This window comes from Dipodomys merriami, unplaced genomic scaffold (assembly GCF_024711535.1).
Source record: "Dipodomys merriami isolate MVZ:Mamm:240054 unplaced genomic scaffold, mDipMer1.0.p SCAF_34, whole genome shotgun sequence".
NCBI classification, from domain to species: Eukaryota; Metazoa; Chordata; class Mammalia; order Rodentia; family Heteromyidae; genus Dipodomys; species Dipodomys merriami.
The window spans coordinates 4,961,412-4,982,396 of record NW_027204937.1 but is presented as its reverse complement, the minus strand read 5'-3'; the positions used below and the strand labels follow the sequence as shown (position 1 = coordinate 4,982,396).

Sequence of the window (20,985 nt, the reverse complement as noted above, 5' to 3'; positions counted from 1 at the left end):
TGGTATTATATTTTCCAATTGTAATAATGGAGACTCTCATTCTAGTTTTGTCCATTTTTTTCACCTAGTGCTTTCAGCATCTGTTCATAATAATGACAAATTTAAGTATTAGTTCTTCTGTATCTGTTATAGGTGACATGATTATGTAAGCATTGTCCTCTTTTCTGCACACCTGCATTTAAACTTTGAGATATGTAAATATAGTCTTATATTTATTTTTATGTAAGATAATCAATTCTTGACGCTGCTCATTGGAATCATAAATGTGTCGTTCAGTCTGAGGAAAAACTCCTTTTTTCTGTATTTATTTCCTATATCTATTTTTTGTGTTTCTATGCTTCAATCACACACATTTTCCCCCCAGGTTAATTGTACTTTTCCTGACCCCATCCTGGAATCAGTCATCTCTCCAAGGAACTCTGATCCCTATTGTGAAGACTGGTGTTAATAAGACTGGATCTCTAACCAAAGCAGGCCTCCTTTTGAAGAGTACACTTTTGTTCTTGAAAATTATATTCTAAGGCCTTTGTTAAGGTAGGGTCATCTCCATAAACACTAAGTTATGGATCTAGTAGTCACTATATCTTAGAGTGAAATTATTTATTAGGCTGCTTATTTTATAAAGGAGGAAGCTGAGAGAATGAGGATAGTTGACCCCTTGGCAGTGGAGAAGAAAAAAGGTCCCTTGGAAGAAGAAGAAATAAAGCTAACATCACTTTAAAAATTTTTTTTGTATTGTAAGCGCCGTCACCTACACTTTTTTTTTTTGTCAGTTGTGGGGCCTGAACTCTGGGCCTGGGCGCTAGCTCAAGGCTAGCACTCTACAACTTGAGCCACAGCACCACTTCCTGCTTTTTCTGCTTATAGGGTGCTGAGGAAATCGAACCCAGGGCTTCATGCATGCAAGGCAAGCATTCTACCACTGAGCCACCTTCAGCATTCTACCACTGAGCCACCTTCCCAGCCCCACTTACACTATTTTTACTAATGCAACACATATTTTGCATACATGAAAAGCCTTATCTGTGCCTTTTATGGTCCTGCATGATTCCTTAAATTGAGCAAGGAAATCTCGGAGCTGAGAGGACAAGGTTCACCAATGCTGAGCTTTCCGAAGCAAACTGTGGTCATGCTGCTGCTTCCCCTGAGGCTGTTCACTGCGGGCTTCATGCGCAGCCACCCTTGCCAGCCTGGCTCAAGTGTTTCTCTCTACTGCTCAGGAAGTCAATAGCAGACAATTTCTTATTCTATTAGCTTCCAGCATCCTAGGATTCAAAAGAACAGATAGGCATCTCAGACCGAATGCTTTCTCAGTTGCATTATTCATTACATGTACACTCTGTGCCAGAATTTAGTAGTATTTGTAAGAATGCTTGTTGCCAGCTTGTAAAAGATAATAGAAGCAAGCTACCTGAGAAGTAGTGTTGGGTACAAAGCCCAGAGGACGTGCTTTTTTTCTTCCTTCATTGTTTCCTTGGTCAGGTTCCTGATCTCTCTTTGTTCTATTTCTTGCTGTAAATGGAGGCAATAGTAGCATGCCTGCCTAAAGAAGCAAGATAATACTGAGGACAACATGCCAACTATCTTCTCCTAGTGACAGCATTTCCTTTGCTGTTGGGAATGTGGAAAATCTATAATAGAGTCACTGCCCTTTTTATGCTTATATCTAAAGTATGTATAAAGTCTTAAAATTTGAAAAACTAAGAAAATTACAATTTATAAATTAATCTGATCGGACATTTTTCTAAAGCATATATGTTAGTGTTCAATGAGTACATAAAATATGTTCAACATCACATATCATTAAGGAAATATTTTTTTCACACCTATTAGGTTGGTTATAAATGGAGAAAAAATAAGAAATCACCAAACAATGACAACCATAAATGAAGGAAAATAACAAGCGTTGACAAGGTTTGAAGAAACTGGCACCTTCGTACACCGGTGGTGGGAATGTCAAAGTTATATCAACAGTGGGAAAACGGCCTAATGATCCCTCAGAAATTTATTATCATATGATCCACCATTTCCAATCATAAGTATATGCACAAGAGAATTGAAAACAGATGGTCAAGAACACTTGTACATAAGTGCATATAATAGCATTATTCACAACATTTAAAGCATAGAAACAATCCAATATCCACCAACAAAACAGATCAACAAAATGTGGGATGTAATAAGGCAGAGTATTATTCAACCACAAAATGTTGATTCATACCACAACTGGATGAATCCTTGTAAATGAAAGAAACCAGACACAAATGGTACATATCTTATTGCCATATTTATATGAAATGTCTATACTGGACACAAAATGAAAATGAATAGTGGTCTTCAGGTGCTGGGGGAATAGGAAATGCCAGCAACTGCTCAAAATAAGCAGTATTTCTTTTTTGGATGAGAAAGATATTCTGGAATTAAATAATGGAATAGTTTTAAAATATTGTGACTATGCTAAACATACCAAATTGTGTATTTTAAAGTGAGAAAAAAGGGTGAAAATTACATCTCATCCATTTTATCTTGGGGGAGAGGGAGGAAGCAGTTAATGATTCTTGGTGTTTGTCCCATATTATGCTAGGCATTTATGGACGTTTGTCCATAAATAGAACTTGACTTAACTGAAGAGAATTCCCAAACTTTGAACTTTTGATGAGTCTGCATTCATTGTGTAGAAAGTGTTTCATTACGTCATCTTAATACATACATAAGACTTTAATCTGTCTCCTTTATTACCCACCCTTATTCCTGTCCTCTCTACCATTGCTTCCCTTCTCATCCCCTATTGGCCCCTTTGACTTTATTTCTTTTACTTTAAAGAAATACAGTGAGAGGGAAAAAATGTTTTTCTGAATCTCAAGTACTTCACTTAACATGATGATTTCCAGTTCCATCCACTTTCCTGAAAACAACATGATTTCATTCTTCTTAATGGATGACTAATAATCCATTCATCTACTGATGAATATATAAGCCAATTCCTTATCTTGGCTATTGTGAATTGAGTCCCAATAAAAACAGGCAGTTTTGTCTTTATTTTATGTTGCCTTTGATTCCTTCAGGTATGGCAGACCTGAAGCCAACATGATACTTGTAATTTTTGTTGCTCTGGTTGCACTGCTTCTATGACATCTTCCCTGAATTCTCCTTAGATGGAGCAAATAGCTACATTTAATGGAAGAGTTCTCTAGCTCTCTTAAGCTTCTGTTATCAAATGTCATATCCTTGGTCTTCTTTCTTGTTTTATTTTACCCTGTTAACGAGTTTGCTTTCTTTCTTTTAAACTAGTTGATGAACTTCTTGACCTTGGGACTTGGCCTTTGTATTTGCATTTTTTTGTAGCCTGTGGGATTGCTCAGGATAGCACATGCCTAATATTGGTGCTCACATGGCAGCTGGATTTATGTATTTTGTTCCTGTAGATTCAACATTAATAGCTCCTGAAATAACCGTGTCTGACTGACTGGCCCGTGCCACACTTAGTATTCATTTTCCGCAACAAAACTAGGTCACATCTGGGACACATGAACCGTTTTAAGAAAAGTTCTGTTTGAAAGACAAAACCCTTCAGTGCACCTCAATTATAACCAAACTGATTATGCCAAAAATGTTAAGTGATTAAAATTTCATTTCATGTCTTCATTTTTTGGTCATTGCTCTTTCATTTCATTAAGTTATAATAACAGAACAGTCTACACATTGTAAATCAAATTAGTATGAAAATATGATGAGGAAAAGCTAAGCTCTATACTTTCCAAACTTTTCCTTCTTAAATTCTCTCCTACACTGTGGCTATTTCACATTAGTTACGGGAAACAACCATAACCAATATGCACAAAAGATTTAAGCCATCTCAACTGTCCTATAAAAACTTGCAACAAAAAGAGAACAAAAAAAGTCTCTTGACAAAAAGGATCTGAGGAAGAGGGCCTCTTCTGACAGTAGTGATCACTACACTACTTGAATAAGAGAAACATGATTTAGTGTTCTCTAAGGGCAGCAACAGAATTTGTTGGGTTCCCATGGTATTAGCTTTCCATTACTGAAAAAAATACTTCAGGCAATCAAGTTAGATTCATAGATTTGAAAGCGTCAGAGTGCTAAGAACCCCTGCTGCTTTGGATCCTATGGTGAGATAGCACATCACAGCAGTGGTGCATGGTAGAGCAAAGCCTTTCCAACTCCTGGCTGGGATGGAAGAAATGCAAGAGACTGGGACTCTACCATCGCCTTCAAAGACATACCTACTATTGTAGGCTTCACCTCTTGATGTGTCCACCACTCCCCATAACCATCATCCTGAGGAACTAGAGTTTAACACACAGATCTTACGGGACATTTCAGATAGCAACTATAGTGTCTGTAAGTCTGTTGTTATTTTTTTTTTCTATTTTTTAAATCACTTTTTCTGTACTGAGATTTGAACTCAGGGCCTCTTGTGTGTAGGCAGGCATTATAATGTGGAGCCACAGCCCCCGTCATTTTTTAGTGCTCTTTATTTTGAGATAGGGTCTTGTGTCCTGCTCAGGTGTGTGCCTAGACTGTGATCTCCTATTTTAGACGTCCCATCATACCTGAGATGACTAGTGCAGGCCACCATACCCAACTACTAGCTGAGGAGGGGTTTTGCAAACCAGGCTATCTTTGAAATGCCAATCCTCACTATTCTTCCCATTTTAGTCTTCCCAGATAGCTAGGATTATAGGTATAACCCTCAGTGCCTGGCTTAAGTCTTTCTTAAACTTAATTGTGTATGTGTGAAAAAAAGCACACACACACACACACACACAGAGTGCAAATACTTCCTTTCTGATGGCACTTTAATTGAAAATTGTAAATAATTGCAGAAATGATTAGGTATGTGAGAACACTAGTCATTCCTTTAATTTTAATTGTCTGCTTACCTCCACTGTACATCCAGGTACATAAAATAATACATGAAACCACATACTTGATCTTTACTACTTTTCTTTAAGTTTCATTTGGACTAAAAACAGTGTATACCTTCCATAAATGCTAATGCTTTTGTTGTTTATCCTGAATTCTGTTTGTCTCTTTGTTTTTGTTCACATTCTAAATAAACGGAATGGGGATTCTGACAGGAAGGATCTAATCTTGCATCTCAGATTCTTAAGAAATATGCTCTACTCCATCCCATCTCATACTCTAAAAATTCCTGATTCTGTGCTTATCCCACAGTAGAGACTCAAAAAGCGAGCACTGTTCTCTCACACTTCTACCTTGTGAATATTCATTATGCATGCTCATATTGGGTTCTCACGAGAACTTTTGTTTGCAAGTCCAGAGTTTTGATTTCTTATTTAATTATTAGGTATATAATAGTTGTGACAAAATTAAGAATGGAATTATTGCTTCCAAAAATGTGTGAAACAAAAATTTAAAAGATTTAGTAATTCCGTTCTGATGTTGTTATATACTCATAAGAAATTGCTTTATTTTCATATATGTTAACAAGCTACCTCGACCATATTCATCTTCATTCAGCCCCCTTGTTAGCCCAACTGCCCACCACTAGTTGAATACTAGGTACTAGTACCCGTCCTCTAACAGAGACTCTTTTACTTTCCTATCATTCTAGCCACTCAGGAGGCTGAGATCTGAGGATCATGGTTCGAATCCAGCCCAGGCAATAAAGTCCATGAGATTCTTATCTCCAACTAACCACTTAAAAACTGGAAATAGAGTGGTGGATCAAACTGGGTAGAATGCTAGCCTTGAGTACAAAAGCTCAGGGAGAGTGCCAAAGCCCAGAATTCAAGACACACCACTGATGGAGACACACACACACACACACACACACACACACACACACACACACACACACACACACAGAAGAAATATTTAAATCTATGAAAATTCTCCTCATCATGCTATCATCATCTTCTAGTTAAAATGTATACATTTTTAAATGAATGCATACATAGACTCAAGATTTACAAATGTAATTTTATGATGCACATAAGAACATAATGAGTAGGGTAGAGGAAGAGTTACTACCAACCCCATCTTAAAATGAAAGAAATTAAAAAAAAAAGAATGACCCAGAGGGGTTAGTTAGTCTAAATTTCCATGGTTGCCTTTCCAACCCAACTCTTATGACTCCAAATCCTGAAATTATTCTAGCTATACTTCCAAACTTATGTGTGATGAAAATCCTGTGAATTTGTCAACATTCTAAATGGCTCTCAACACATTAAAAAAAGGAAAATATACTAAGTATTTTTATTTCTAAAAAAAACCCCAAATCATAAATCTAAATAGACATCATTAAAAGAAACTTAGGACCTGAAAATAAGAGAGTAATATGTCTTAGGGATAAATGAGGAGAAAGCACAGGGTGTGGGGAACAAAAGCAGCCACGCTCTTTGTGAACTGTCATCATCTCTTAACACGAATGAGTGAATAATTATCACAAGAGGAAAGGAAAAAATAAACCATAATTAAGCCATGGCTGTAACAGGATTCCCCTGGGGATAATTATTTGCCTTTATGGCATTCTTACAGTTCTATGCTATAGATGAAATAAAACCTTCTGTTTTCACTTGTGTAGTTATTTTTGGTTTGTGCTTTTTAAGTAATCCATGCTTTTAATAAGCAAATTGGTCTCTTAATGTGTTCTGCACTTAGTCTTAATACTAGATAAGATATTCTCAAGGTTTTTAAATAACTACTGCCTCATTATTAAACAAGAACAGGCAGACCATTGTTTATGGATTTGGCCCAACAATCAAAAACCATTTAATAACTTTGCAGTCATTAGAACTACACAGAAAACCAGATCCACCTAAGGAGCTCCTTGTTACTGGAATCCTCATACTGAATCTGTTGTTGGTGCTAAAGAGAAAATTCCTACACTGAGTGCAAGAGTAGGCTTGTTTTAACAAAGTTTACAATGGTAATTTTCAAATGATTTTCAGTTGGCTTGTAACAAAACTTGCTCTAAAGACAAGCACTCAGGGAAGACAGAAAATAATTTTAAAACATTCAGTGATTATTGTATCAGTGTCTGTCTCTCGTTTAAGATCTAATAGTTTTTGGTCTATATAACTGGATATTCCAGCATTGGATATACCTGTTTATGACTGTTAGTTCCTCTTGGCGAATAGATCCCTTTGTTTCTTTTTTACAAATTTGGATTTGAATTCTATCTTATCTTATGTAAGTGTAGTTACTTCTCCTCTTTGGCTCCCATTTGCATGGTATGCCTTTTCTGCCCCCTCGCTTTGTCAGTATATGTCTTTACTTTTAAAATGAGTTTTCTTGGAAACAACATGGTCTTGGGTCTAGTATATGCTGTTTTATGTCCATAGATGAAAAACAAACTACTTAGATCCTGTTCATCCTCTTCCCTTCCTTTGTGAGCCCCCATGTTCCCCTTCCTCTTCTGTAATAGTTCCCTCTCTACATTCATGTCATCTTTCTACCCTCTAGATTTCACATTTGAAAGGAAATGTGATACCCTTTCTGAGAATGTTTTATTTCTGTCCCATGAGAGAAACCAGAAATACTCTGGCACCCCAATATTTTGTGTTGGGATTTAAATCCAGGGTCTTGTGCTCTACCACTTTACCCTTTTTTGCCTTCAGTTTTTCTTTTCTCAGGTGAGGTTTTATGCTTTTGGCTGGGGCTGTCCTGAAGAGCATTATTCTCAACCTACAGCCACCTGCATAGTTGGGATCATAGGCCTGTACCACCTCATACAGTGCATTGCTTGAGATGAGAGTCTTGCTAACTTTTTGTCTGAGCCAAACTTGAACACAATTCTTTCCATGATGTTGATGGGAGCCAATAAGACTTGCCAAAACCCACATCTTGGTTTTAAATACTAAGTTTCAACCAAAGGAAACAGACTCTGAAGAAATAGCTGACTATAGGTCTGGGCCATGAAATCCTAAGATAAGCCTGGAGCCTCTTGTAGTGACAGAAAGCAAGGAAGGACTTTAAAAAGATGGAGACCTGTGAAAAGAACACAATACTCACCTGAAAGAGCTCTCAATGGCCAAAGCTGGAACAAGCTGGCTAGCAAAATAAACATTAACAGTATTGTACTGTAAACTAAACAATAACATAAGCCTGCATAATTCCATACTAACATAGGTGATTAAAGAGATAAATGGGGAAGCAATACAAATATTTCCTGTAGAATTTTAAGTGATAAATGTACTTAGTCTGTGATCCAGGAAGTAGTGCTTAATTTTCATCCTTTAGTGTGTGGGCTGTTCTTATTACAAATTTCGAACAAATAGAATATGAAAAGTATAAAAAAAACAGTAGCTTGTAATAAAAGAAATCTACTCTACACCACTTTGATTAAGCTTTACATATCAGTGATGGCACATAGATGCCATATATTCTTGATGTGATGTGATGAGAAGAGCACTTTACTTCCGTGTTATTTATCGAAATCCATAGCTGCAATCAGGCAAACCTAAATTGAAGTGCTTTCAACAAAATCAATTTCCTTCCTTCCTTCCTCCCTCCCGCCCCCCAGCCTCTTTCTTTTGATTTCTTTCTCCAACATTGGGGCTTGAACTCAGGGCCTCATGTTCTTACTTAGTTTTTTTGTTCAAGGCTGGTGCTCTACTACTTGGGCTACACTTCCACTTCCAGATTTTTGATGGTTAATTAGAGATAAGTGTATCTCAGATCTGTCTGCCTGGGTTGGCTTCAAACCACAATCTTCCGATCTCAGACTGCTGAGCAGTTAGGATCACAGGTGTGAAAAATCTGATCTAATTAATTATTTTCAAAATTATCAAGGTCATTCAGAAAAAGTTACACACACTCTGGAGGCATGGTGATCAGTGCAACTTTGTGTCCTGGATTGGATTCTGGAAAACTTGCTGAAATTCTACTTTGTTGTATAGTTTATTTAGTAGTACTGTACCAAACTTAATTTGTTAGTAATACAAAATATTGTGTGAGATGGATGTGGCTGGATACCTAAGGATGCCCTCAGGGATAGTGTACTGTTCTCAATTCATCTACAACACTAAAATTATTACAAAATGAGAACTCAAAAATATTTTCCACTAAACTGTAACTCCACTGGCGGGGGTGGGGGGGTGGGGCGTGATCTCTGCTGAGGTCACTATTAAAATCCAGCTTTTAGAACAGCTCCAAACATCTGCAACTTGGCTACACTTTGATTCTTGGCCCAACCACTTAGGAGCCTCTTCACCAGACTGTTTGCTAAACAATCTATCAGTCCTCTCATTTAGTGAGGGAGAACTGGAGGAACAAATTTGCGTAAAACACAACGGTAGTGTACAGTTAGTTATACCTGCTACAATTCCCATTGAACTTATCACTGTTGACTGAGTAAGTAAGTGATGCAAGCTTTTTTTTCTCTTCCTTTTTGCTAAGTGTGAGTTCGGATTCAGTTCAAATCCGATACCGTGTTTGAAGACGAGATAGAGGAATGTCGTCTGTCACAAAGGAATGGAAGTGGTGTAAGGTACTGTATGCACTGGTGCATACAGATGGCAATTTATAAAGGTAAATTGAGAGGGTGAAGCAAAGAACAATTCTATTGCAGAAGTGTGTATGAGGGAGGCCTGTGTTCTGACTTATAGTGAAAGCTAATAAGGAACAGCAATTAGACTTTCCAATCTTGAAATGGCCACTCATTTCCTATTGTCTATCTACTCATGTATTACAATGACAGGGTTAGACATTAGTAATTGACGTTGTAACACACGGATTTACCATCTGGACCTTTACAGGAAAAGTTTGCTGACTTCTGTTCCAGAGCAGTAGTGATTAGGGCCTAAAGTAAGAAACACAGCCCCCTCCAGTGGTAATGCTCCCTCCTTCTAAACTGTCTTATAGTAGCAGAGGGAGTCATACAATAGTACTCCCCATGCATCCTTCTGGCTTGCTTTATTTTTCATGCAGCCTCCTCTCCTCGAGAGAGGACATCACCACAAATAGGGCCTCTCCTATGTATAATCATTGATAGTTGTAAAGACTTCAGCTTTAGCTCAGCTCCAGATATCTTGTAATACTTTCAGCAGTTGCTTACTGTCACTTACCTGTATGTGATTTTGAACAGATTATTTGATGTTGTGATCCTGTTTTCCTCATCTGGAGGATGGGGATATCACTTGCTGTGAAAACTATGAAGATGAAGTCAGAGAAATCACCGTCTAGAAAGTTGAACTATTATTGTTGCTGTTAGTATAAAATAGTGGTCAGTGACTTTACCCATTTGTCTTCTGTGATCTTGGTCAAGTTACTTGACTTTTCTTCATCCATAAATAGAGTTTGTCATGGTAGTGGCCATTTGCCTTAGGAGTAAAGATTAACTGAGAAAGATATTTAGAACAGATTCTGCTCATGGTGAACAATTATTCAATACTAACTACCATTATGATTAGTTGTTGTTACTGGAAGGTACATGAGTTGTCATAATCCTGCAAATAAGATTAAAGCCCTAAGCTAGTTTTTCATACAATGCATAAGGATTGTGGGGAGAACATGACAATGAAAGAATAAAGAGTGACATTGACCTCCTTCACACTCCTAATTATCAAGGCCTTTTCAGTCACATTCTCACCAGTTCAGTTGTTTTTATAACAAAGTCAACATTGCACCTGCAGTTATTTCCGGTGGATTGTATAACCTCCTAGAATTTCCCCCAGCTACAAAGTGCAGATGATATCAAGATCAAATACAATCCTGGTATTAATAGCAGGAAGTCTACAAACTGTTGTTAAAAAAAAAAAAGAATGGTTGCAACATACGTTTGAACACACTTAAGCACAATATGTTCTCCAGCTCCGTAGAACACCTGTATAGAATACTAATCCATATGTTTTAGAAATTAGACTTCAGAATTAGTGTATATTTGCATAAAATGTAAATACATTTGCTGTGTAAGTGGCTTTATAGATGTTTTCTTTCAAATTCTTTTTAATCATAATATACCTTATGGTATATGTAGAAATGTCTTTAAAACCATTAAGATATCTAAAATTTGGCTGGAGGCCTAACTCAGCTGGTCAAGCACTAGCCATGAGTTCAAACCTCAGTGTCACACACACAAACACACACACACACACACACACACACACACAAACAAAACTAAAGTCTCAGAAGTATATTGTTAAAAGGATGGCATGCTCTCTATGCAAGACTAGAATTTAAATGAGAGCAACTTCAAGGCAACTCATGAAATATGGGATTAGAAAATCCATGTGCCACAAAACCTCTAACAGTACTCATATTATGCTTTGGTATTTACTGGACTTCGAGGAAAGAGAATTTGAGTTTTTAAGTCACAGTTGGGCACACACGAAGTCACCTTTACTGTGTGCAGTCGTAGTGTGGTTTAGTGTTAGTGTGTGCACAGGAGTTGGGGCAGGAGAGACATCCTTTGCTGGTTGTGTAGGACTAGGGACTTTACCACCTTGCATACAGAACAGAGAGGAAAACTTCCAAAAGAGAATAGATGGAAATAGTAAAATTTAAAAAGGTTTTAACAAAAGCAATGCAGGAGTGCATTATTAGTAAATATTTGCCCCTATCTCAGTTGTCAAACTGATGGGCTTTAGTTTTTGCTTTGGGCAGTACTTGAATTCTGGGCTTTACACTTGCTAAGCAGGTGTTGTAGCTGCTTGAGTCAGGTCTCCAGCCCATTTTGCTCTGGTTATTTTTGAGGTCAGGTCTCACCTTTTATGTGGGCTGCCCTGGACCATGTTCTTCCTATCATGTTTCCCGCTGTTGCTGAGATGGTGTGCACACATCATCATGTTCAGCATTTTCGGTTGAGAGGGGTCTCACAAACTTGGTTGTTGCCTGGGCTGTTCTGGAACTGCAATATCCTCCAAATCTCAGCATCCAGCATATCTAGGATGGCAGGCATGCACCACCATACTGAGCTCTTGGTTGAGATGGAACTTCTACAAACTTCTTGTGAGAGTTGGCCTTGAACCGTGATCTTTCAATCTCTATCTCTTAAGTCACTAGGATTACTGGCATGAGCCACCAGCACCTAGCTTTTGTTTTGTTTGTGAGACAGGATCTTGCTAACTTTATTGGGCTGGCCTGGAACTCTCAATTCTTTTGCTTCTGGCTTCTGAGTAGTTGGGATTAAAATCATGTAACACTAAGCAGTTTTTAAGCCTTCTTTGTTTTCTAGTTTAGACATCAATAATTAGTAACATCCACTTGTAAGAAAATATTAAATATAATAGTTTTTATGTCAATAATGTAATTGTTTCACAATAGACAAATTAAATTTCATTTATCACAGCCATTAATTTGATGAATAGACAGTGTATATGATCAAGAAGTCTCTGATAACAAAAGTTGCTTTTATTTTCCTTTTCTTTTTGAGGTGCTGAGGATAAAACCCAGGGTTTCATACATGCTGGGCAAGCACCCTACAATCACACTACACCTATACTCCAATAAAATCTATTGACTCAGTATTTCTCAAATGTATTGAGCATAATTCTTTTTTCCAAGCATTGCTATTCTGGCTGCCTACAAAACAGCTGTTCCCTTATCTCTGTTTCTATGGAACAACAATTTACCATGCCCAGGGAAAGCATCATGAGCTTTTGTAGGCCAGTCTTGGCAAATCCCAATGGTGTAGTCTGCCTTCAGCTCAGAATATGACCAAGGAGAGCTAAGGAGAAATCTGCCAGATAGCTCTTCCTTGGTCTACAAAAAAATAAAAATAAAGAACCACCTACAGAGAAAAATCCTCTTCTGCTTTGGATGCAATTCCATGAAAATATGATGCTTCTAGATATGGCAGCACCTTGGAATTGGAAGTAGCAAATGAAATCAAAAGGCAACCAAGTGATGCCAGGATTATAAATGGATAGATGGATGTTGAATCCAGATGTCAACTTGATGATTGTTTCTTTTTATTGCTTATTGAGGAAATAATAAACATCATATAAGTCACTGAAATAGGTTATTATCACTTGCAGCTGAAAACTATTCCTACTGATAAACAATCTCTTGGACATCTCTGCAGTTAAGAGTGTGGGCTTTTGGCTTTTCACTAGATTGTGTGTGCACACATGTTCATTGGGAAAAGGGGTAGAATGGGGGTGTGCAGTTCTAGGGTTTTAAATTCCCTTACCCTAGGTAAGAGTAAATGAACCATTCCACTCATGGCAAACTTGGCCTCAGGATGGATCAGGATGGATCTAATAGCCAGGGGTAGTAGTAGTAAATGGGGGTAGCAGTAGTAAATGGTGGTACCATTCAGGAGAGGACACATAATGCTGAGGTAAAAAGTAATTTAGAGCTGCAGTGGTTTTAACAGCAAAGGTTTATGTCTCCCTTAAGCCTCCAGTTTACTGTGGGTTGATACTAGTCTACACTCAGTCATGCTCACACTGGTACCTGAGGGAGAATCCAGGTTGTTGTGTAGAGGGAAGATAAGTCTGGAGATTCTCACGCTGACAAAGTCTTGGTTCAGAAATAAATAATGACCATCATTTCTCACAGTCATCAGACAGAACTAGTATCAAATTCCCTCAACCACATAGAGTCCAGAGAAGAAAATAATCAGAAGCAGGGTGACAGGAAGCCCTCAGAGATTAGACAGTCCATCTTCCACTTAGTTTGCATCACAAGGGTTGACAAAGCAATAGATAAATAGATATGTGTGGTTAGGAATGATGCCTGAAGACCTCTGGATTGTCTCTGGGAGATGTGTTTTTGCTAAAGCAAGACCCAAATTTGTGGCTAGAGTATGACAGAAAAGTGGATTTGAGCTAGAGGGGATGGGGGTGTTGGAGAAAGCTAGATAAGGTATCCAGGTTCCATCTAAGTAGCTAAATTTCCCCATAGGGAAACAAGAGGATTAATAATACATCCCCATTGTGTTTGCTGGGAATAGGCAGATACAGATTGGCCTTCCATATTCATTCACTAGGGACAGGAATTTTTTGGGGGGTGGGGGGCTCGACGGGACAGGAAAGCTATCTTGTAAGTTATAGTAGTATAGTAGTAAGGAGAATTTAACGTATGGTTAAAAGACAGCTAAGTCTCACAGAGGGAGATGGTTCCAAAGCCTAATTTGAAGGGAGTAGTAAGGCTGGAAATTAAAAATATGTAAATGAGGGCTGACTGGTATAATTAAATGTAATGTAAGGAATATCTTTAACAACTGTGTTAGGAATAATGCAGTGAACCATTGAGAGGAGCTAATATTTACCCTTCTTTGTAACTTCACATAATGACGATGTTGAAATGTCAAGGAGGAAAGCCAGTTTAGGCAAACATATTTGTAGGTAGAGGAGAAAACTGTGATTTGGTGGGGTCCCAAGTGCTCAGGGAATAGTGAAATAAAGACCAATTCCATACCCACTGGGTAACAAGGGTTGGGGCTGCTTTTAACTAGATGGGCATATGTGGTCCCAGCCTAAGTATTGAGGAACGAGGTCTACCCACGGCCTGCAACTTTGCCTTGCAGAGAAAGGTAGAGCTGGTCATGTTTAGTTTTCATTTTCTTTCTCCAGACACATTTGTGTTACTGGCAGCCTGCATCTGCATGTAACATACATCAGCCATGCTGTTCTCTGTGTACTCAGACCAAGTATCTGTAGTTGTTGATTTCTCCTTCTATGTATATCCCCTTTACTTAACACCATACTGACTCCCTTAAGCAATGGCAGGAACTATCTGGCAAAATAAGAGTGCAATAATGGTTGCTTGCTTTACCTTAGAAACTGGATATAAAATTGTCCAACTTGAAAGGAAGCTGTGCTTCTAGAAATTCAAAGCAAAACTAGTATTAGTTGTACATCTACTTTACATCAGATTCTGTGCCAGGCATTTCATGGATCATACCATGAGGCAGATTTTCTTTGTTCTCACCTTATAGATAGGACACAAAGATTAACAGGTTAATTGAATTGTGGGAATTCAGACACTGTGTGGATTAGTACCTAAAGAAGCTGTGATATGAAAGCAGAACTCAATGATTCTAGCCCAAGGCTTTCTTACTTGACCTCTGCTTGCCAGTAGAAATAATGCAGTCCTTTGATCAACCAATGAACAGGAGAAAGGGCCTCTAGGGTATTTAGACATGCTAACAAGGGGAAGCACAGAAGAGAGAGCAATTAGCAAACTAATGAATCATCCTCTGTTGCACAAATAAGCTAATTGAATTTATTTAGGGAGAAGCAGAAGAGGGGTCCTACATCTGTGCTCCAGCTACACAATCTTAGGCCAAAGTTATTTACACTCTTGGAGATGCGAGTTTTGTACCAGTAAAGTGGGCTCTCACACTGTATGAGAATAGATGATGTACATATAACACATTTGGAAACTTTATAAGGTAATATTCCATGATTTAGGCATGATAGTATCTGAATAAGCATGAATAAATATGACATCTTTCAAGTTTGCATTAAAATTGTACAATAGGAGGCAGTCTTACTCTAGATTTTTAAATGAGAGGATACTTCAAACTAAGGCTTATGCATGACTTAAGCAAATAACAAATTAAGCCTTTAGGAACATTTATATTACAACTAATGTTAAGTGATTTTCTATGCATAATGGATATTGACAACAAAATCAATGATGAGTTATAGATAAAGTTGGGACGTCTAGATATATTGCAGAAATCTTTCTGTTTACTTGTTATTTTAGTGTTACAAATGTAGTAAAATTGTCTAATATTCAGAAGTCTTGGGGAAAATCCTTTAAAAGTATACATTTTTAAGCCTCTCCTTCTGGAAATCTTAAAAGAAAAAAAAAGCTTTTTGTATTCAGGATTCCTTCCTAAATTACTGTCAATAGCAGTTAAGTATATTAATGGAGACATGAGAGACACAACAATTCTTCTGTAATTCATCTGAAGTTCCAGTTTAAGTATAATTACATTACACAGCTCTGTACAGTCATTAGTTCCTTGTTTAGTGATAATGTCCTTCATTTTAACTTCTTTGACGGTAATTATTTGTCAAGTATGCTGTGAATTCAAAAAGTAGTCATACTGTAGCCCAGTGAACAATGTGTATTTCTGGACCACGATGTAATTGGTTTCCCATAAAAAAAATTATACAAGAAATGGTCTTTGTTAACAGTGAAAATTTGCAAAGCATTTTTGAGCTTGAGCTAGAAACCCAAATAAAGTTGTATGGTTATTCATGTGTGAATGCACTAAAAATATAAAAGTAAGTTATTAGATATGACACATATTTTTAATCTCTTAGTGACCAAGACATATTTAAGATTTAGAAAGTTGCTTAAATTAAGACACATAAATACATACCAAAGATTGACCGAAAATGAGGTATCTTGGACATATTTTCTGAGTAATGTCCTATTTATGCTTTCCATTTACTGAGTACCCATTATGTGCCCATTAGGTGCTGAAAACACAGGTCCTCAAAGTCTGGGTCCTCCAAGGGTGCACAGGCCAGTGGCCAAGGAATGGACAAGAAAAGCAAAATGATTTAGCTGTTCCCCAGCCTGTGAGAAATAGCAGATCACTTTTAATCTTTAAAACCGAAATTTTCTAGTTTGTTTCTTTCATCTCTTCACATCTAGTGATATCTTGATTTTTTTCCACTACTTCCTTAGATATCTAAATGACCCAGTTTGATTGATAAGACATAACTATGGTCTGAAGAGAAAGATCATTCTGAAGAGAAAGATCATTGTTCAGTCTGGATCTGACTGAGCAAGGGCATTTCTTCTAGAAACCTTACTTGGACTCCAGTGGACTCTGACAGTGGGTCCGAGTACCTCATACTATTCTGCTATCCTTCTTGTATTTTTCCCAGCTTCTTGCTGAGCTTTTGTTCTTTTTGGTCCTTTTGAAAGCCACATTTGTTTTCTTCACATATGGGAAGTATTTTTGGTCAAATCTGAAACTGGTAGTGTGTTCCTTTGCAAAATGATTAATCAAACGCTGACTTCAGTTTGAAAGAAAAGCTTACAGTAGGCAATAGATTAAAAAACAAAACTTATAAACCACTGTGGCCATCCTAAAATTCTTATTCATAAAATCTAAGTATACTTTAGGAAAGTACATTAAATAAAGTTTCCTTCCCCATTCAAAGAGTTGAATACTGGAACTATGATTTATGTTTTCCAGTTATACTTGGTTATAGAAATCTATTTAGACATTTTCTTGAAACATAGTAGTTGATTTTCTTGAGGATTAACATGGCTGGAAAACCATGTAGAAACAACACTCGGTAACCTGTTATTATCTTCAAGGAATTGTGCAAAGGGCTTTCTATATAGCTTTTTCACTTCATCCTTACCCTGACCAAACAAGGCAGTAACCAGATGATCCCAATTTCAGAGGGAGCCAATGAGGTTTACTGTCCAACTGACTTGCCCAAGGTTTTTCTAACAAGTTGTTCCTTGTTCTGGCCATGTAAAGGTAATTCTAGTGCACCAAGTTCTTCACCTCATTTATATGTCTTTTCCTTTCTCTACAAAGCAATGAGAATTGAAGGTCAGGATTGGTTTGGCTATGAGTTGCTATAGTGAGGAAGTCCAACTTCTAGGCATCAGTCTTAGTAGGAGCCCTGTAACCAGAAAACACATGGTGGGAGAGGGTTGCTTTTCAGTTTGCGCAATTGGACAACACTTAAACTTTTGCACCAAAACAGATCTGGGTTGAATCTCTTACCAGCTGGATGCCTCTAGGCCAGGTGTGTGTGTGTGTGTGTGTGTGTGTGTGTGTGTGTGTGTGTGTGTGTGTGTGTGTGTGTGTGTGTGTGTGTGTGTGTGTGTGTGTGTGTGTGTGTGTGTGTGTGTGTGTGTGTGTGTGTGTGTTTAATTTTTTCTGAACTTCAGCTTTCTCAAGTATATTGTGAGGTTAATGCTGCTACCTCACAATGCTGTAGTTAGGACTGGTAAAAACAGGAAGGGAGGGCACATAGTTGCTAATTATTCATTCTTCTGCCTCTGCCTGTCCTAACCACAATAGCTACAGCATTCACTAGTGCTTTGTGTGAACTGGCCCTGGCTTGCCTAAGTTTTTGAGTCAGAATTCATCAGCTTTAGAAACTGAATCCGGTTTGATTTTCATCCTAATATCTTGTCTAGATCCTGCTTTATCCTCCTTTTTTGACGGGGTGCTACTCTATTCCCTCTCATCCCTAACTCATTCTCTGGCTAAAGTCTACTAGCTATGAATGAACAGGCCTTCTCTTGATATTAGGCCTGTTGGACCATACACCCACATTCACTATCACCTTGTGCCATGCTAAGGTTCCTTGGATTCTGAAGAATGCTACTTCAGAGCTGGACTTCTCAACTGAGCACAGCCTTCCTACTTAGTCTGCTGCTCCTGTTGACATTCTGACTACCTTGTAGGGACCAGTCCCTGGAACAAGACAAGCATGGCCAGGCAATCAAGCTAATTATTTTACATGTGTTACCTCATTAAATCCTCATTAAAACCCTGTAAGGCAGCTACTATTAATATATCCATTTAGAACCAAAGAGATTCCTAGCTATATGATTGAACTGGTAGACACATGATTAGCAAGCATTGAGCTCTAATTTTTATTCCCAGTACAATTAAGGTAAAATAAATAAGCAGAACAAAAAGAGGAAATTAAGGCTTGTAAAAGTTAAGGACATCTCTCTAAGTCATAAAATGTTTAAGAAAAGGAAAATACAAGATGAGGATCCCAAGTCAGTCATCATAGCATATCAATTATATTATTATAGTGATATTTATGCCACATGCCATCCCTTTTTCTTCCATTTCTGAATGCTGTGCTCTGAGCAGCAGGTGCTTTCTTTTTCTGTAGCCTCTCACTATGGAGCATGATTGAGTTCCTTGTTTCCTTTTCATAAGACTGGGACACTCCAAGGGCAGGAATCATATAACTATGCTTAGCCCAATTCCTGACACAGAGTAAATACTCTGAAGGATGTTTGTTGACTGTGTTCTATTGGCTTTTTCTATTCTATCTGCTTACTTGTAAGGCTGACATCAGAGAATCCTCTATTCAAATTCATCTGAGTTATGATAGCTCTAGAAGAAATATCAGCCATGACTTCTTGGGTCCCAAGTGGTATGTGAATTTGTGTATATGTATAAATGTGTGTCTGTGCGTGTTCATGTGTGCTATGGTATCAACTAAAGCAATTATATAGTTTTCCAAATACTTGTCTACCTAAAAAGCTTTTAAATGATCACATTTCTTTTGTTTCCTTTAATCTAGAAACTTCCTAAGGCCTTTCTCTGTTTTTATGACATGAACATTTTTGAATGGCCCATTAAAACAAAACAAAACAAAACAAAACAGAATGTGACCCATTTGGGGTTTTTCTGATGTTTCCTCATGATTAGATTTGAGTTATGCATTCGCAACCAGAGAGATGCTGTTTCTTTCTCATGCTGTCACATCTGGAGACACATGTTGTCTATTCAGCCATCTGAAGTTAATTTTGGTCATCCAATCAAGATGTCCCATTTCTTCCCTATGTAGTTAACATTCTTTTTCCTTTTGTAACTAATAAACAATCTGTGAAGAAACATTTTAATACCATGCATACATCCTGTTATTCATCAAAATATTCTCCTGGCTATATCAATGATTCCTGCCTTTAATAGGATGATTGCAAAATGATTATTCTTCAATTAAATGTAACATCTGACCCTAGACTATATCCTGTATAAGCAAGGGAAATGCCAAAGGAAGCACAATATAGCTGAGTGCTGGTGGTTCAAGTTTGTAATACTCATCACTCAGGAGGCTAAGATTTAAGGATCATGGTGAGAAGCAAGTCCAGGCAGGAAGGTCCAGAGACTTATCTCCAATTCACCACCAATACAGAAGTCTTTCTCTGGCTCAAGTGGTAGAGCACCAGCCTTGAGCAAAACAAAGGCTAAAGCATAGTGCCCAGACCCTGAGTCCAAGTCCCAGTACTGGTACAAGAAAACAAAACAAGTGAAAAGAATATTACACACAGTGCATATTACTTATCCTACCTAAAGCAATCTTTCACTGATTGTCTAACACAGAATCAATTAACAAATACAAGCTCCTCTGGCTTTGATGATAACCATGATCTAATCTTACATGAAATGTTATGACTCCATGTAAGTCTTGGCACCATGCTAGTGTCTGTCTAGAGACTGAATATGCCTGTCCACCAAGTGCAAATCTAAGTGCCTATAGAAAAAAAAGAACCAAAATAATACTGGTATTTTGAAGTAGAAGATTATCTTTGGTTGTGCATGTCTATATTTTTATTATTAGAAGACAATACAGAAATGATAAAATAATACCTTTCTGCATCAAGAATATAAAAGGGAAAGACAGAAGCCCCTAAGGCGGTGACACAGCACTTCTGGCCTCTGCACCTGCAAGCCCTGTTCAGTCTCCACTCATGATTGCTGAATACTCCTTCTGATGTTCAACCAGTTTCAGGAATACTTGATATTTCTTGTCATAATATCTGTGGGAGAAATATGCAAATGTTGAGCAATCTCAAGACAAAGCTGTCATGTGTCTTTCTCTTACATTTAGAAGGGTGTGAATAAATCTGTCATGTTTATGCTGATACTACCCAGGTGTTAGATACAGACGGAATCATGAACAACAGAATGATACATTTAAAACCTGTTACCTATCAATTGTGTGAAGTGCTATTTTTCTCCATGTTTGAGATAGGGATATTTTCTCAGGAAATCAACCCGAAGAGTACAGGTAAATACTAGCAAGATTAGAAGTGAGGGTCAGATCATGTGACTTCAAAGTCTCCACCACACAGGCTCCTTCACCTATACAGATTCACTACACAGTTCCAACATGACTAGTCACAGATCAAAACCGTAGCCTAAATGCTGGTGGTATGGCTCAGCAGTAGAGTGCCTATCTAGTAAGTATGAGACTCTGTGTTCAAAACCCAGTTACTGCTAACACTCCCCCCCTAAAATAGCCCTAACAACCACAGTATGACCAGGGATGAGGGCAAACACCTTAAAACCTCTTGTGGATTCCACAA

General features: G+C 37.8%; 1 protein-coding gene and 1 long non-coding RNA gene across 8 annotated transcripts in view; both read right to left on the bottom strand.

Annotated features, from left to right (window-relative positions):
* Positions 1-1,223: 1,223 nt before the first annotated feature.
* On the bottom strand, positions 1,224-11,963 carry LOC138803317 (uncharacterized). Its single transcript, XR_011364932.1, has 3 exons — positions 10,059-11,963; positions 1,412-1,543; positions 1,224-1,265 (listed from the first exon to the last, which is right to left on the bottom strand). It is a non-coding gene; the product is annotated as an uncharacterized lncRNA (long non-coding RNA).
* An 8,236-nt stretch (positions 11,964-20,199) lies between these two features.
* Fggy (FGGY carbohydrate kinase domain containing) overlaps positions 20,200-20,985 on the bottom strand; it is a 377,144-nt gene continuing 376,358 nt past the window's right edge. For 6 of the 7 annotated variants that reach the window (XM_069987161.1, XM_069987164.1, XM_069987162.1 and 3 more), the window contains one exon: positions 20,200-20,436. In XM_069987161.1, coding sequence (XP_069843262.1) covers positions 20,355-20,436 — 82 coding nt within the window. In that variant the 3' untranslated portion in view covers positions 20,200-20,354. The remainder of the gene's footprint in view (positions 20,437-20,985) is intronic. The other variant, XM_069987163.1, reaches the window with a different exon arrangement.